At 47.2% G+C, this 18,868-nt stretch overlaps 1 protein-coding gene across 1 annotated transcript in view; it reads right to left on the bottom strand.

Annotated features, from left to right (window-relative positions):
- LOC147122380 (vitellogenin-like) overlaps positions 1–18,868 on the bottom strand; it is a 140,818-nt gene that overhangs the window by 81,248 nt on the left and 40,702 nt on the right. Inside the window, exons 10-13 of the mRNA XM_085978276.1 lie at positions 16,365–16,490; positions 14,801–15,019; positions 11,397–11,614; positions 11,212–11,309 (exon numbers count right to left, since the gene is read on the bottom strand). Of these exons, the coding sequence (XP_085834402.1) occupies positions 11,212–11,309; positions 11,397–11,614; positions 14,801–15,019; positions 16,365–16,490 (661 nt within the window). The remainder of the gene's footprint in view (positions 1–11,211; positions 11,310–11,396; positions 11,615–14,800; positions 15,020–16,364; positions 16,491–18,868) is intronic.

The raw sequence follows: 18,868 nt of genomic DNA on the forward strand, positions 1-18,868 counted from the left end.
AATAAGGCCCCGTGAACCGGGCGCGGGTAGCGAGCGGCGCAACTGCGGCGTTCGCTACCAAATATCGCGAACGGGGCACGAATGGGGCGCTGCGCACACCGATGATGTCATCGGTGGTGGCGCAGCGCAAATGCCTAATGCTACCATTAGCGCCCCTACTGAATATCACTGGAGATGCAGCCAGTGGCGCTACAGCCACTGACTGCCTCTTTAGGCGCTAACAGATGGCGCTACTCACCCAATTTCTCCTCCTTTGTGTCTTAATGCAAGGAGCATTCGTAATAAGTTGGATGAATTAGCTGCGCAAATAGATGTAAACGGATATGATATAACTGGGATTACGGAGACATGGCTCCAGGGTGACCAAGACTGGGAATTCAACATCCAGGGGTATTCAATATTCAGGAAGGACAGGGATAAAGGAAAAGGAGGGGGTAGCATAGCTGGTTAAAGAGGAGATTAACACAATAGTAAGGAAGGATATTAGCTCTGGTGATGTGGAATCTGTATGGGTAGAGCTGAGAAATACCAAGGGGCAGAAAACATTAGTGGGAGTTGTATACAGACCCCCCAAACAGTAATGCTGAGGTTGGGGATGGCATTAAACAGGAAATTAGAGATGCATGCAAAAAAGGGCACAGCAGTTATCATGGGTGACTTTAATCTACATATAGATTGGGCTAACCAAATTAGTAACAATATTGTGGAGGAGGAATTCCTAGAGTGTATAGGGGATGGTTTCCTGGACCATTATGTCGAGGAACCAACTAGAGATCAGGCCATCTTAGATTGGGTATTATGTAATGAGAAAGGATTAATTAGCAATCTTGTTGTGCGAGGCCCCTTAGGGAGGAGCGATAATAATATGATAGAATTCTTCATTAAAATGGAGAGTGAAGCAGTTGACTCAGAGACTAGGGTCCTGAATTTAAATAAAGGAAACTACGATGTTATGAGGCACGAGTTGGCAAGGATGGATTGGGGAACGTTACTTAAAGGGTTGACGGTGGATAGGCAATGGCAAACATTTAAAGATCGCATGGATGAACTACAGAATTTGTTCATCCCTGTTTGGCATAAAAATAAAACAAAAAAGGTGACTCAACAAGGGAAATTAGGGATAGCATAAGATCCAAGGAGAGGACATATAATTTGGCCAGAAAAAGCAGCAAACTTGAGGATTGGGAGCAGTTTAGGATTCAGCAAAGGAGGACAAATGGATTAATTAAGAGGGGGGGAAATAGATTATGAGAGTAAGCTTGCAGGGAACATAAACACTGACTGTAAAAGCTTCTATAGATATATGAAGAGAAAAAGATTGGTGAAGTCAAGCGCAGGTCCCTTGCAGTCAGAATCAGGGGAATTTATAATGGGGAACAAAGAAATGGCAGACCAATTAAATACATACTTTGGTTCTGTCTTCACAAAGGGGGACACAAATAATCTCCCAGAGATGTTGGGGAACATAGGGTCTAATGAAAGGGAGGAATTGATTGAAATCAGTATTTGTAGGGAAATGGTGTTAGGGAAATTGACGGGATTGAAGGCCGATATATCCCCAGGGCCTGATAATCTACACCCTAGGGTACTTTAAAAAAAAAAATTCATTGATGGGATGTGGGCATCGCTGGCTGACTAGGCCTGCATTTAGTGCCCATCCCTAATTGCCCTTGAGAAGATGGTGGTGGGCTGCCTTCTTGAACCGCTGCAGTCCATATGGTGTAGGTACACCCACAATGCTGTTAGGAAGGGAGTTCCAGGATTTTGGCCCAGCGACAGTGAAGGAACGGTGATACAGGTCCAAGTCAGGATGGTGTGTGGCTTGGAGGGGAACTTGTAGGTGGTGATGTTCCCATGCGTCTGCTGCCCTTGTCCTTCTAAGTGGTAGAGGTCGCGGGTTTGGAAGGTGCTGCTGAAGGAGCTTTGGCGAGTTGCTGCAGTGCATCTTGTAGATGGTACACACTGCAGCCACAGTGCGCCGGTGGTGGAGGGAGTGAATGTTGAAGGTGGTGGATGGAGTGCCAATCAAGCGGGCTGCTTTATCCTGAATGGTGCCGAGCTTCTTGAGTGTTGTTGGAGCTGCACTCATCCAGGCAAGTGGAGAGTATTCCATCACACTCCTGACTTGTGCCTTGTAGATGGTGGAAAGGCTTTGGGGAGTCAGGAGGTGAGACACTCACCGCAGAATTCCCAGCCTCTGGCCTGCTCTTGTAGCCACAGTATTTATATGGCTGGTCCAGTTCATTTTCTGATCAATGGTAACCCCCAGGATGTTGATAGTGGGGGATTCAGCGATGGTAATGCCATTGAATGTCAAGGGGAGATGGTTAGAGTCTCGCTTGTTGGAGATGGTCATTGCCTGGCACTTGTGTGGTGCGAATGTTACTTGCCACTTGTCAGCCCAAGTCTGAATGTTGTCCAGGTCTTGCTGCATATGGACACGGACTGCGTCAGTATCTGACGAGTCTCGAATAGTGCTGAACAGTGTGCAATCACCAGCGAACATCCCCACTCCTGACCTTATGATGGAGGGAAGGTCATTGATGAAACAGCTGAAGATGGTTGGGCCTAGGACACTGCCCTGAGGAACTCCTGCAGTGATGTCATGTGATTGAGATGAATGATCTCCAACAACCACAGCCAACTTCCTTTGTGCTAGGTATGATTCCAACCAATGGAGAGTTTTCCCCTTGATTCCCATTGACTTCAGTTTTGCTAGGGCTCCTTGATGCCACACTCGATCAAATGCTGCCTTGATGTCAAGGGCAGTCACTCTCACCTCACTCCTTGAGTTCAGCTATTTTGTCCATGTTTGGACCAAGGCTGTAATGAGGTCAGGAGCTGAGTGGCCCTGGCGGAACCCAAACTGGGCGTCAGTTAGCAGGTTATTGCTGAGTAAGTGCCGCTTGATAGCACTGTCGACGACACCTTCCATCACTTTGCTGATGATTGAGCGTAGACTGATGGGACGTTAATTGGCCGGGTCGGATTTGTCCTGCTTTTTGTAGACAGGACATACTTGGGCAATTTTCCACATTGCCGGGTAGATGCCAGTGTTGTAGCTGTACTGGAACAGCTTGGCTAGGGGCGCAGCTAGTTCTGGAGCACAAGTCTTCAGTACTATTGCCGGAATGTTGTCAGGGCCCATAGCCTTTGCAGTATCCAGTGTCTTCAGCCATTTCTTGACATCACGTGGAGTGAATTGAATGGGCTGAAGACTTAAGGAAGTGGCCCTAGAAATAGTAGATGCATTGCTGATCATCTTCCAAAATTCTATAGGCCCTGGCACAGTTCCCATGGATTGGAGGGTAGCTAATGTAACCCCACGATTTAAAAAAATTGGTAGAGAGAAAACGGGGAATTATAGACCGGTAAGTCTGACATCGGTAGTGGGGAAAATGCTAGAGTCCATTATAAAAGATGTAATAGCAGAGCACTTGGAAAACAGTGACATGATCGGACAAAGTCAATATGGATTTACAAAAGGTAAATCATGCTTGACAAATCTACTGGAAATTTTTGATGATGTAACTGGTAGAATAGATAACGGAGAACCAGTGGATGTGGTGTATTTGGACTTTCAGAAAGCTTTTGATAAGGTCCTGCATAAGAGATTAGCGTGCAAAGTTAAAGCACATGGGATTGAGGGTAAGATACTGTCTTGGATAGAGAACTGGTTGGCAGACAGGAAGCAAAGAGTTGGAATAAACGGGTCTTTTTCTGAGTGGCAGGCAGTGACTAGTGGGGTACCGCAGGGATCGGTCCTTGGACCCCAGCTATTCACAATATATATAAATGATCTAGACGAGGGAACTCGATGTAATGTCTCCAAGTTTGCAAACGACACAAAGCTGGGTGGGCGTGTGTGCTGTGAGGAGGATGCAGAGAAACTCCAGTATGATTTGGACAGGTTGGGTGATTTGGCAGCTGCATGGCAAATGCAGTATAATGTGGATATATGCGAGGTTATCCACTTCGGTGGCAAAAAGAGGAAGACAGATTATTATCTGAACAGCAATAGATTGGGAAAAGGGGAAGTGCAACGGGACCTGGGTGTCCTTGTGCACCAGTTGCTGAAGGTAAGCATGCAGGTGCAGCAGGCGGTTAAGAAGGCAAATGGTATGTTGGCCTTCATAATGAGTGGATTCGAGTACAGGAGCAAGGCTGTCTTGCTGCAGTTGTACAGGGCCTTGTGAGACCACACCTTAAGTATTGTGTGCAGTTTTGGTCACCTTATCTGAGGAAGAATGTTCTTGCCATGGAGAGAGTGCAGCAAAGATTCACCAGGCTGATACCTGGGATTGCAGGAATGACGTATGAGGAGAGATTGGGTCGATTAGGCTTATATTCGCTAGAGTTTAGAAGAATGAGAGGGGATCTCATTGAAACTTATAAAATTCTAACAGGACTAGACAGACTAGATGCAGGAAGGATGTTCCCAATGGCGGGGAAGTCCAGAACCAGGGGTCACAGTCTAAGGATAAGGGGTAAGCCATTTAGGAATGAGATGAGGAGGAATTTATTCACCCAGAGAGTGGTGAGCCTGTGGAATTCTCTACCACACAAGGCAGTTGAGGCCAATTCATTAAATATATTCAAGAAGGAGTTAGATATATTTCTTAAGGCTAAAGGGATCAAGGGATATTGGGAGAAGGCAGGGACAGGGTACTGAATTTGGATGATCAGCCATGATCTAATTAAATGGCAGAACAGGCTCGATGGGCTGAATGGCCTACTCCTGCTCCTACCTTCTATGTTTCTATGCGCCTTTTGATGGCAGGAAGGGATGTGGCAAGATGGAGTTTGGGGGAGGGACTATATATATATATCAATATATATATAAATGTGTTGCTATGGGAAACCGCATGGGTCCTAGCTATGCCTGTCTTTTTGTGGGATATGTGGAACATTCTTTGTTCCAGTCCTACTCAGGTCCACTCCCTCACCTCTTTTTCCAGTACCTTGATGACTGCATCGGTGCTGTTTCCTACACTCGCCCTGAACTAGAATATTTCATTCACGTTGCTTCCAATTTCCACCCTTCCCTCACCTTCACGTGGTTCATCTCCGACTCTTCTCTTCCCTTCCTCGACTTCTCTGTCTCCATCTCTGGGGATAGGCTATTGACAAACATCCACTACAAGCCCACTGACTCCCACAGCTACCTGGACTACACTTCCTCCCACCCCGCTTCCTGTAAGAACTCTATTCCATTCTCCCAGTTTCTCCATCTCCTCCGCATCTGCTCTGACGATGCCACCTTCCATATTAGTGCTTCTGACATGTCTTATTTTTTCTTCAAACGAGGATTCCCCTCGACCATGGTTGACACAGCCCTTGACCGTGTCCATTCTATTTCCCGCACTTCTGCTCTCACCCCTGCCCCTCCCTCCCAGAACCACGATAGGGTTCCCCTTGTCCTCACCTTTCACCCCACCAGCCTCCACATTCAACAGATCATCCTTCGCCATTTCCGCCACCTCCATCGTGATCCCACCACCAAACGCATCTTCCCCTCACCCCTCTTTCAGCGTTCCGAAGGGACCGCTCCCTCCAAGGCACCCTGGTCCTCTCCTCTATCACCCCCAGCACCCCTTCCCCTTTGCCCGGCACCTTCCCATGCAAGCTCAGGAGATGCAACACATGCCCTTTTACCTCCCCCCTTCCCACTGTCCAGGGCCCCAAATACTCCTTCCAGGTGAAACAGTTTTACTTGTACTTCTTGCAATTTAATATACTGTATTCACTGCTCACGATGTGGTCTCCTCTACACTGGGGAGACCAAACGCAGATTGGGCGACCGCTTTGCGGAACACCTCCGTTCAGTCCGTAAGGGTGACCCCGAGCTTCCAGTCGCCTGTCACTTTAATTCTCCGCTCCACTCCCACTCTGACCTCTCCGTCCACAGCCTCCTACACTGTTTCAATGAAGCTCAGCGCAAGCTCGCGGAACAGCACCTCATCTTTCGATTAGGCACATTACAGCCTTCTGGACTCAACATTGAGCTCAACAATTTCAGACAATAATCTCTGCCCCTATTTTTTTCAGATGGCAGCTGTTGATGATTCTGCCATTGCCATTTACATTTCATCTGGACTCATCTTTTCTTTCTTAACTTGTCCCATTACCATCTCCTTTTGCTCTGCACCATCATCCCTTTTGTCTCTTAATCTCTCCTGCCTTCCATCCGATCACAGACCTTCCCTTTTGTTCTTTCCTCCCCTCCCCGCTCTCCCTGCCCCTACACTTGCTTAAAAACCTGTTCCATCTCCAACTTTTTCCAGTTCTGACGAAGGGTCATCGACCTGAAACGTTAACTCTGTTTCTCTCTCCACAGATGCTGCCTGACCTGCTGAGTATTTCCAGCATTTTCTGTTTTTATTTCAGATTTCCAGCATCCGCATTATTTTGCACTTGTATATATATCACATCCGTGCATTCCTGTCAACTTTTTAGAATCATAGAACCATAGAATGGTTACATCACAGAAGGAGGCCATTCAGCCCGTTGAACCCGTGCTGGCTCTCTGCAAGAGCACCTCAGTTAGTCCCATTCCCCCGCCCTTTCCCCGCACCCTGCAAATTGTTTTCCTTCAGGTACTTATCCAATTCCCTTTTGAAAGCCACGATTGAGTCTGCCTCCAACATTCTTTCAGGCAGTGCATTCCAGATCCTAACCACTGGCTTTTCCATAAAAATTTCTATATCCTTATTTATAAAGGAAACTGTCCATGTAATCTTATGCACTATAGTTACCCCTTCCAACCGAGCCCCCCAAGAAGCATGTCCTGCAGTGCCACCACTGGCCAGAGCATGTAATTACAGCGTGACCAGTTTCATAGGCTTTTTCCATTATAAATGCAGACACAGGAATTTACAATGCAAATATACAAAAGTAAGGAATGTATGACTTTAAAATAGGAACTGAGTACAGTGGTGCATCCTGATCCTTTGATCTCCTGCCCTCTAGCCCAACCTCACGTGAAGACTATACTTGGTCTTGACTCCTCTGTGTGCAAGGCCACAGGAGACCAACGAGTAATGATGGAGTCTCTTGTCGAATCGACGGATGAGTCTCAGTTGTTATGGATGCACTTATGGGAGATGAGCCAGATCCTGAACGTACGCATAGCGCCCCACCTCTCGCATTGAAAGCCAGGCAAGGCGGATGGATAAGCTGCCTCACGTGCCAGGCACTTTGCAACCAGATCTTGCGACCACGCAGCCTTAAATTCATTCAACTTGGCGGGACATGTTGCCATAGTGATGTGTCGGTGGCTGTGTTTTCCCAGGTGTTAATATTGCAAAATTTGAAGCTGGCCTCCAGTGTGTGTTAAGTGTTTGTAGACGCAGGGGATGATCCCAGCAGAGAAGTCGAACTCTGAGGGGGTGTGGGTCTGAGGTCGGGCTGATTCTCTGGCCCACATCCCCTGTGAACACTGCAGCTCGCTGGGGTACGGAAGCACCCCTTCATATATTTGCCCAGTGTAACTTCAATGTTATGATTAGGGATGAATGTCACAGACTCTGACGTAAGAAAACTACTAGGCACTTGGTCTAAGCGTTAAACAAAGCTTTAGTCAACTGTTTTACAACATGGAGGTCTAGTTGTGTCCTTCACTAGTTCCTGTTAAGAATGTCCTGCGCAAGCTGGGCCCGTGCCCGAGTATTTATACTCTCCCTGGACAGCGCCACCCGCAGGCCGCTCAGTATTATTTCATAAGTCTTTCTTTCATGAATGACTGATTCATGTCAGACTCAATTGCTGTGAAAGTAAAAGTCACTGACGTGTGTTAATTTAATCTCTCTGTTGCACAACAGGGGAATACCGCACTGTCGGAATTGCTGCCTTTTGGATGAAATGTTAAACCGAGGACCTGTTGTCCGCCTCAGCCAAGAGATCTCACGGTACTATTAGAAGAAGAACAGGGGAGTGCTCCCGGCACCTAAAACTGATTATCCGGTCATTCCTCGCATTGTTGTTTGTGGGATCTTACTGTGCACAAATTGGCTGCCGCGTTTCCGACATTACAACAGTGACCGCACGCCAAAAAAAAACATTAATGGCTGTAAAGCGCTTTGGGACATCCTGAGGTTGTGAGAGGCGCTATACAAATGCAAGTTCTTTCATTCAACAGTTGGAATGGTGGAGCGGTGGAGGAGAAAACCCGATAATTGTTTAAGAAACAACTAGATGCAGCAATGGGAGGAGTTTGGATTTCTGGATATATACTGGAAAAGGAAACATTTGCAGGGCTACGGGGAAAGAGCAGGGGCAGCGGGGCTAATTGGAGAGCTCTTTCAACGAGCCGGCACAGGCAAGATGGGCCGAAAGGCCTCCTTCTGTGCTGGATGATTCTATCATAGAAACATAGAAGATAGGAGCCTGCTCCGCCATTCAATGAGATTATGGCTGATCATCCAAATTCAGTACCCGGTCCCTGCTTTCTCCCCATACCTCTTGATCCCTTTAGCCTTAAGAAATATATCCAACTCCTTCTTGAATATATTTAATGAATTGGCCTCTACTGCCTTCTGTGGTAGAGAATTCCACAGGTTCACCACTCTCTGCATGAAGAAATTCCTCCTCATCTCTGTCCTAAATGGCTTACCCCTTATCCTTAGACTGTGACCCCTGGTTCTGGACTCCCCGACCATCGGGAACATCCTTCCTGCATCTAGTCCTGTCAGAATTTTATAAGTTTCAATGATCCTGGATGGATGAAAGAAGATGGGCCGAATGGCCTTCCTCATCCATAAACATCTTGTGTGTCCGTTTGCCCTGATCATATAATGGAAGGAAGCTTTGTGAAAAGAAAGAGGAACAAACTACAAATGTTGGAAATCGCAAATTAAAAAAAACCAAAATGCTCCTGAGCCGAGAGAAGAGTTTACACCCGAGGTGTTCACCTGCGGTTTCACTTTACTGTTGCTGGTGTATTCCCAGCATTTCCTTTCAGCTCTGCTGTCGTACCATGGCAAAGGGCTTGAACAGTGGCCTGTGGGACAGGGAATTAAGTCTTGACTTCCGACTTCGCAAATACCCACGTTTATGACTTTCATAGGTGCAAGCTCCAAAGAACTGAATGACCATCTCAACTTCAGAGGTCAAAAACAAAACCGAAACTTGGCCCTGGAGAAGGAGCTTGCGGCCTTCCAGGACTGGTGGGCCCTGCAACAACCTGGAGTAATTGTGGACACCAGGAATAATATAAAGATAGAAAGAAGTAATTGCATTTATATAAGCTTCTTTCACGACCACAGGACATCCCCAAAGTGCTTTACAAACAATGAAGTACTTTTTTGAAATGTAGTCACTGTTGTCATTCAGGAAACATGGCAGTCAATTTAAACACAGCAAGGTCCCACAAACAGCAACGTGATAATGACCAGATAATGTTTTTTATTGATGTTGGTTGAGGGATAAGTATTGGCCAGGACACCGGGGAGAACTCCCCTGCTCTTCTTAGAAATAATGCCATGGGATCTTTTGCATCCACCTGAGAGAGCAGACAGAGCCTTGGTTTAATGTCTCATCTGAAAGACGGCACCTCCAACAGTGCAGCACTCCCTCAGTAGAGTCTCCGGGAGCATCGGCCATTTGGCCCCTCGAGCCTGCTCCACCATTCAATAAGATCATGGCTGATCTGATCTTGGCCTCAACTCCACTTCCCTGCCCGCTCCCCATAACCCTTGATGCCCTTATTGCTCAAAAATCTGTCTATCTCCACCTTAAATATATTCAATGACCCAGCCTCCACGGCTCTCTGGGGAAAAGAATTCCAAAGATTCATGACCCTCTGAGAGAAGGAATTCCTGCTAATTTCTGATTTAAAACGGTGCCCCCTTATTCTGAAATTATGCCCCCTAGTTCTAGATTCCCCACGAGGGGAAACATCCTCTCTGCATCTACCCTGTCAAGCCCCTCCAGAATCTTATGGGGGAAAAATTCAGCTGGTTTGCGCCTCCCGTTAGCACCTTAAGAGGGCGCTAATGGGGCGCAAAGCAACTAGCGCCCGTGCACGGCGATGTTTGCGCCGCTCACAAAATTAACTAGACATTTTGTGGCGGCGCTAAACACTACCGCCACGATCTCCTGCGCCGGCAGATCCTGATATCAGTCGAGTGTGCAACGCCCCGGTAGCGCCCTGGACTGGATATTGAGTGGTGTCCCCTGCCTTTCCGCTTGCCGCTAACAACGACAGGTTGAGGGGCACGTTTTGCAGTTGGGAAGGGACTGGGGGAGCGCTATTTAAAGGCAACCGCTTCCTGCCTTTTTTTGTTGGTGACATTTTTGCACCATGCATTCTGAGAGAGAGAGAGACTTCTGGAGAGATTCAACGCTGTGTGAAGGAGTTTTGGGTACTGAGCAGCACTTTGCAGGTTCATTTTGATTTGCCCTTCCTTGTATCGATTTAGAAGAGACTATGGGGGCTGCACTCTGAGCTCCTTCCCTGGGTCTCTCCATTGTTCTTTCCAGCAGAATTGATGTACAGGTCTCTCCAGGCCGAGATTCAAGGCCGCAATGAGCAGGGTGTGGATGGAGAGCAAGATCGACCCTCCCCTTTAAGAACTGGCCGGCGCCAGTGTGTCTGTGTTCCATTGCTGACTAACATCACATGAGCTTCGCCAGCGCTCTGAGGTAGCGCCTCACTCCTCGGCCTTTGCACCTTAAGAGAGGTGTGTAGCGCCTGATTTAGCTCTCCAATCACCTCCGGGGGCGATAAAAGCCAAGTTTGCAATCGGAGGCAATAATTAGCGCCAGGCGCTAAACTTTGCACACGACCGATAATCGCGCCCCAAACGGGGCGATACTGAATTTTTCCCCCTATATGTTTCAATAAGATCCCCTCTCATTCTTCTAAACTCCAGTGAGTATAGGCCCAATCTGCTCAACCTTTCTTCATAAGACAACCCCTTCATCTCTGGAATCAACCTCGTGAACCTTCTCTGAACTGCCTCCAATGCAAGTACCTGTATATCCTTCCTTAAATAAGGAGACCAAAACTGTACGCAGTACTCCAGCTGTGGTCTCACCAACGCCCTGTGCAGTTGTAACAGGACTTCCCTACTTTTATACTGCAGCCCCATTGCAATAAAGACCAACATTCCATTTGCCAGGATTATAATTTATTATCCCTTTGTTTTTGTTCAAAGTTATTAAAGAAAAAGAATAAAAGAGCTGAAACAATTGGTTCTGTCTTCCGCTTACCTTTAAACACGCCGAAATGGAAGCCTTTGCTGTACCGGTAACTGAGTGTGTCGCACTTTCGGTTCAATCGTTTGACTGCAATGTTGCAAGTGGCGGCCCTGTGAAAATCAGTGGCGTTAGCAATAGAGCTCTCGCTTTAGCTGACCAAGTTACTGCTCAATGGTCCCTGGTTTCTTTATACTCACAATGACTGGAGATCTGGCAGCGAGGTCCCTGCTAGAGATTTCATGTAGGAATAAGCGAAGCTGCTCAAGTGTGAATTGGTCTCTCTGGCCAGTGAGTCAGCCACTGTTACTACTAAAGCCAAGGATGGTTTTGTTTCCAGCAAGACGATGAAAGCTCTCATTCGCACTTCGGCATGGTTCTTTTTGTTCATTAATAGCTGTACGGTGATGACTTGCACCTGTACAAGAGATCGCAGCTAAGTTAGGTCTGATGTACATATTTGTAATCTTAATCGTAGGGATGGAAAGAAAAGGAAAGACTTGAATTTATATAGCGCCTTTCATGACTGCAGGATGCCCCAAAGTGCTTTACAGCCAATTTAGCACTTTTTGAAGTGTAGTCACTGCTGTAATATAGCAAATTTGGCAGCCAATCTGCACACAGCAAGCTCCCACAAACAGCAATGGCCCAGAAATTCGGGTCGGGGGCTTCCCGTGGGTGCAAGCCCCCGACCTGCTCTTACCTAGCGCGCCGGCTGTTGTGCTGTGGGCCCCCGTGGAATTCTGATCCTGGGCCTGCTCCAACTGCCGGCGCGCAGTGCTTGCGTATCCCAGGGGCGCAGTTAGTTCAATGTGTCCCCTGGGATCATGTGGGCCATGGAGAGCCAATGGTAGCAGGGAATGCTTCATTCATAAGTTTGACAGGAAGACCTGTCAAACCTATAAATACTATAAGCCCCAAAACATCACTAAAACTTCAAATAATTTTTTTTTTAAATCACATTTTTAAAATAACTATAAATTACATGAAATAACTATTTTAAACAATAATTTAAAATTTTGAAAAAATTTATTACATTTTCTAACGGGGCTAAAAATAAACGTACCTTTCGTTAAAGTATTTAAAAATAATAAACCTGTGGAAAAAATGTTTTAATTTTAATTAATTCACCACTTACCTTGTTAAAAGCAGGCCTTACACCTGCTTTTTAAAAGTGTAATGGCTGGAGGCTTACCCTCCCGGAGAAACCTGCAAAAAAAACGTATGTTCGATGCGCACGCGCTGCCTCTCCGTCGCATGCGTTTGACCTGTCAACGCCTTCTTTCAGGGGAACGGAAGTGCCAGTTTCCCACGCATGTGCAGTGCATGCAGGAAACCGGCACTTTCGTTGGACCTACGCGTGAGTACCCCGTGCGTACTCAAGCGTTGGGACCCGAATTTCTGGGCCATTATGATAATGACCAGATAATCTGTTTTTTATTGATGTTGGTTGAGGGGTAAATATTGGCCAGGACACTGGGGAGAACTCCCCTGCTCTTCTTAGGAATAGTGGCCGTGGGATGTTTTACATCCACCTAAGAGGGCAGACAGTGCCTCGGTTTAACGTCTCATCCGAAAGACATAACCTCCGACAGTGCAGCACTCGCTCAGTACAGAGAAAGGCCACAAGGATAAGCCTTCGTGACAGAGGACATGATTTATTGAAGGAAGGTTAGCAAAACATGGGCCTTGCACTCTTCGGAGCAGAGATTAGCCTGGGCCCATTTCTCAGGCCCAGACCTGGCACCACGTGCTCCCGAAGCAGGCGGCCCAAGGGTTGATAGAAATTGGACCTGGGGCCGAATCTGCATACTTGGGACCAGCTGCCGGTGCCCGATTTCAGGCAGCCTGCATTCCGGTCGAGGCCCTTAGGTAAGTAATGGAGGTTGGCGGGGGTGGGGCGGGGGAGGTGGTGGGGGCTTTGGTTGGAGCGGGCTATCTGGGTGAGGTGAGGGGAGGGGGTGTGGTTCGGGTTCCACAGGAAGGTGTTTTTTAAAAAAATTACAAAGGCTTACGTTTAGTTGACTGCCGCTGAATAATCCTAAGCGGGGTAGGCCCGATGCCAGCCTAGTGCGTGAGGTGTCCAATTTGTCAAAAGGGTCCTTTAGCAGGCAGTAGGCTCTTAATTTACATAGGCCAAATGCCTGTTTTAGACGTTACTTAGAGTTACATACAGGAAACTTTCGATTAACCGGCACCTAAATAACCGGAAATCTCGGTTAACCGGCAAAATTCAGGAGTAGGTTCAGGTAACTTTTATTACTTGCTTTCCTCCATGTGTTGCTGTGCAAGGGTGTGGCTGCAGCTGTTGCTAAGCTACAGAGACGCTTGCAACTTGTGGCCATTGTTCTGAACCTGTTGCTAAGCAACAGGGTTTGTTGCTTTATACGGAGCTCTCAGCTCCGTATCTTTTACTATAGCTTTCGGTTATCCGGAATTTTTGATGAACCGGCACTACGTCCGTCCCGTCCATGCCGGATAAAAAAAAGTTTCCTGTAGCATTTACAGCACAGCCACAGGCCATTCGGCCCAACTTGTCTGTGCCGGTGCTTATGCTTCATACGCGCCTCCACCCACCCCTTATTCATCTAACCTTATCAGCATGGCCCTCTATTCCTTAGCCAAATACTGCAGGATGCTGGAAACCTGAAATAACAACAGAAAACGCTGGAAAAACTCAGCAGGCCAGGGCAGCATCCGTGGAGAGAGAAACAGAGTTAACGTTTCAGGTCGATGACCTTTTGTCAGAACTGGAAAAAAGCAGGAAAAGGAACAGATTTTAAAGCAAATTTAGGGGCTGGGAAATGGGGGAGGGGATGAAAGAACAAAAGGGAAGGTCTGTGATAGGATAGAAGGCAGGAGATGAAAAGAGGCATTAAGAGATATTCAAGGCAAGAGGAGATGGTAACGGGACAGGTTAAGAAACAAAGGATGGCTCGAGATGGAATGTGAATTGCGCTGGCGTAATGAAGGACAGCTGTCATGTGGGAGGGAAAAAAACCCTCTATTGCTTTCCTCCTCATTTCCTCTTGCATTCTCACGGTGCTAAAATTAAGACTGATTGCGAAGACTCATAACTGAGTGGGGGCGGTTTTCTCAAGAGGACGCCGACGATGGGGGATCCACACCTGCTGCCCACAGTCATTCCTCCGCCCTGCCGCCCACAGGACTCGCTAACCCAAGCTGGGTATTGCCTGATCATTACCGCAGAAGGCAAAATACTGCCGGAGCTGGAAATCTGAAATATAAACAGAAAATGCTAGGAAACCCGCAGCAGGTCAGGCAGCATCTGCGGGGAGAGAGAAACAGAGTCAACGTTTCGTCAGAACTGTGACGCGTTACAGAGGTACAAGTTTTCAAGCAAGGACTGAGGCAAGGAATATTCTGTTGATCCTCGGGTCTCCTGCTTCGGGAGAGCGTGCTGCCGCCGCGGCATTCCTCTCTCCACAGACGCTGCCTGACCTGCTGAGTGTTTCCATCATTTCCCGTTTATATACCTGACTAGTACTTCCCGACTTGCCCTGTGTTGTCTTTCAGTCTATTCAACTTTTTGCGATCCCGTTCAAAAAAAGGCCTCGGAGCGAATTTCGCCATTTCGTCTCACCTTGTGCGGCTCCTTCTTGGCGATGTTACGCAACGCCATCACGGCCTCCGCTTGGATCCTGGTCGGGGCGCCGCTGCCGGCATTCCCAAATCCCGGCAGGAGTTTCTGGATGCGTTTCAGGCTCGCTGGCTGCCCGGCATTGCCAATCGCTTTGAGGCCGAGGATCGTTTCTTCGTCTTGGCCTGTGCTGCCAGCTTCTACGACGAGCTCGTGGAGCGGCTGCAAAGAAACAAAACGTCAACGTGGAGCCTGGAAATTGGCGCTTAAGATGCTTAGGACAGGTTGCATAGACTAGGCTTTTATTCCCTCATGTATAGAAGATTAAGGGATGATCTAATTGAGGTGTGTAATATGATTAATGGAGTTGATAGGGTTGATCGAGAGAAACTATTTCCTCTGGTGGGGGGAGTCTAGAACAAGGGAGGCACAACCTTAAAATTAGAGCTAGGCCGTTCAGGGGTGATGTCAGGAAGCACTTCTTCACACAAAGGGTGGTGGAAATCTGGAACTCTCTCCCCTAAAAAGCTGTTGAGGCTGGGGGTCAATTGGAAATTTCAAAACTGAGATTGATAGATTTTTGTTAGGTTAAGGGTATTAAGGGATATGGAACCAAGGCGGGTAGATGGAGTTAAGATACAGATCAGCCATGATCTCATTGAGTGGAGGAACAGGCTCGAGGGGCTGAATAGCCTCCTCCTGTTTCTATGTTCCTATATTCCAATGTTACAGTCCCCACCTCCTAAGACGGGCACGCCTGTGCAAATGTGATTTGCCTGCTGTCATGAACCTTATCATTCATGAAGAAATGACTCATGAAATAACACTGGGTGGCCAGCTGGTGGTGCCATCAAAGGAGTATAAATACTCGGGCGTGGGCCCAGCTTGCCCAGGACGTTTTTGTAACCAGGAACTAGTGATGTAACTAGAATCTCACGGTTGTGAAACAGTTGATTAAAGCCTTGTTTTATACTCAACCAAGTGCTTAGTGAGTTTTCTTACGTCACCTGCTATACGTAATAGCCGGTATAATAGGGTAGCGCGATTACAGTACCCTACCATATAACAAGAATGTCGCAGATCACTATTGAATAAACTAAACTAGACTGCATGCAATGCAACCAGCTTCATTTAAACTGCAGCCAGTGCTCAGTACACACCGCAATCCCACACCATTTAGAAGGGCCTTAGTATACAAAAGGTAACGAATATTAACAAGGTGTCATTTACTTATATTTGTTCTTTGCCTTCAGTGCATCTTAACGAGCTGCGAACTGGTGCGTAAGTGCAGCTGTTTCTGCCGAAATAAATGCAGTGCTTAAGACGCTATAACCGGCAGCATTGAAATTGACATGATTGCAAATGGGTAACGGTTGTCACTTTCTGGCCGATATAAGTGACTGCCCGTTTTAAACATGGTGGAGATTGTATTTATATCTAAAAGAGATCAGGGGGTGGATTTCTGCCCGCCTGTTATAGAACCCGCCCGATTTCTCTCCTATTGATCCGCTCCCTCGGGTCACTGCCCTGGCGAAAATCTAGGGCCAGGTTTCTGATACTCACGTACCCGGAGAGCTTCATCAGGGCAAACCCGGACAGTCATGCAATACCTTTGGACCAACGATCCGTAAGCAAGTAATGCGATTCTGCGGAGCAAAGGGTTACTCTGCATGTAAGGGCTGGACAAAAACACCTTGGGAAAAGCAGAAATATTTTGCTGTCAGTTTATGAGGAACCAAAACAAGAATGATTACTGAAGCAAACTCGAACCCAGGGGGGGTGGTTTTCACATGGAGCGGAACCTGGGCAGGCGGGGAGCGGGGCATGCGCGGAGGAGTCAGCGGGGTGAACAAACCATTTGGGTTCAGGGTCCACATTGATAACAAAGTCAGTGAGCTGCCTATTTGGGGGCATGTTTCGCAGTCCTTACAAGGGCACCAGAAGTGGAGCTGGGACTCCCTACCATGCAAACTCCTGCGTCCTCAGCTTCATAGGGACTTGGTGTAATTTTGGAGCCATGCTGGCCTTGTGAAGAGCAGAATTGGGCCCCGTCTGAAGTGGGGGGGGGGGGGAGAGTGAGGGGGTGGGACGGAAGAGTGAAGGTGATTTCCTTTTATTATTTACTTTAACCGTGGTCCGCTTATATAAGGGGCTGCTGGGGGCATTGATAAGTGGGAGGGGGAGGGGGAACTAGCCACACCCCAGAAGGTGCGAGCTATGCTGGCCCCAGTGTAAAATAGATGCTCTCCCCTGGTGCCATATACTCCAGCCAGAAGGTAGGTACAATCCTGTCTTATCCCAGAGCGTCTTAGTTCAAGATCGTTTTGCTAAAAGACTCAATGCTCTTCAAAATTAAAAACATAATCGCTATAAAATTGACACTAGTTTCCTCTCTCACTGCAGCATTTCAGAAAATAAGCTAAGAGTAATGTTGAAATGAGAAATTCTTTAAAAAGAAAAAAAAAGGAAGACTTGCATTTATACAGCACCTTTCACAACCTCGGGATGCCTCAAAGTGATTTAAAGCCAATGAAGTGTAGTCACTGTTGTGATAGAAGCATAGAAACATAGAAGATAGGAGCAGGAGTAGGCCTTTCGGCCCCTCGAGCCTGCTCCGCCATTCAATGAGATCATGGCTGATCATCCAAACTCAGTACCCTGTCCCTGCCTTCTCCCCATATCCCTTGATCCCTTTAGCCTTAAGAAATATATCTAACTCCTTCTTGAATATATTTAATGAATTGGCTTCTACTGCCTTCTTTGGTAGAGAATTCCACAGGTTCACCACTCTCTGGGTGAAGAAATTCCTCCTCATCTCTGTCCTAAATGGCTTACCCCTTATCCTTAGACTGTGACCCCTGGTTCTGGACTCCCCGGCCATCGGGAACATCCTTCCTGCATCTAGTCTGTCTAGCCCTGTTAGAATTTTATAAGTTTCAATGAGATCCCCTCTCATTCTTCTAAAATCCAGCGAGTACAAGCCCAATCGACCCAATCTCTCCTCATAAGTCATTCTTGCCATCCCAGGTATCAGTCTGTTGAATCTTCGCTGCACTCCCTCCATGGCAAGAACATCCTTCCTCAGATAAGGCGACCAAAACTGCACACAATACTCAAGGTGTGGTCTCATCAAGGCCCTGTACAACTGCAGCAAGACTTCCTTGTTCCTGTACTCGAACCCTCGCGCTACGAAGGCCAACATACCATTTGCCTTCTTAACTGCCTGCTGCACCTGCATGCTTACCTTCAGCGACTGGTGCACAAGGACACCCAGGTCTCGTTGCACTTCCCCTTCTCCCAATCTATTGCCATTCAGATAATAATCTGCCTTTCTGTTTTTGCCACCAAAGTGGATAACCTCGCATTTATGCACGTTATATTGCATCTGCCATGCTTCTGCCCAATCACCCAACCTGTCCTCATACGTCATTCCTGCCATCCCAGGTATCAGCCCGGCGAACCTTCGCTGCACTCCTTCCATAGCAAGAACATCCTTCCTCAGATAATTTAGGGGTTGTCACATTATCCACCAATTTTGGTGAACCACAAGTTGGGATCCCTTCCAATACAGTGGAGATTCAATAATCCAACCTATCTGTAAGATTATAAGTTGTTTGTTGAAATTTATTTTTTGTTAGTTGTAATCTAAATTGCATTTACAAAATAAATTCCAGGCAGTGTCACCCGTGACTCAGTGGGTAGCACTCTTGCCTCTGAGTCAGACTGATACCTGGGAGTTTCTCGGCATCCTCCTCACAGCACACACGCCCACCCAGCTTTGTGTCATCTGCAAACTTGGAGATATTACATCTAGTTCCCTCGTCCAGATCATTAATATATATTGTGAATAGCTGGGTTCCTAGCACCGATCCCTGTGGTACCCCACTAGTCACTGCCTGCCACTCGGAAAAAGAGCCGTTTATTCCAACTCTTTGCTTCCTGTCTGCCAACCAGTTCTCTATTCAAGTCAGTACCTTGTAGAAAACGCGGTCGCCAATTTACACACAGCAAGCTCCCACAAACAGCAATGTCATAATGGGCAGATAATTGTTCTTAGTGATGTTGGTTGAG

Source organism: Somniosus microcephalus, chromosome 3 (assembly GCF_052327205.1).
Source record: "Somniosus microcephalus isolate GS21.2 chromosome 3, FLI_Smic_1.0, whole genome shotgun sequence".
In the NCBI taxonomy this organism is placed as follows: Eukaryota; Metazoa; Chordata; class Chondrichthyes; order Squaliformes; family Somniosidae; genus Somniosus; species Somniosus microcephalus.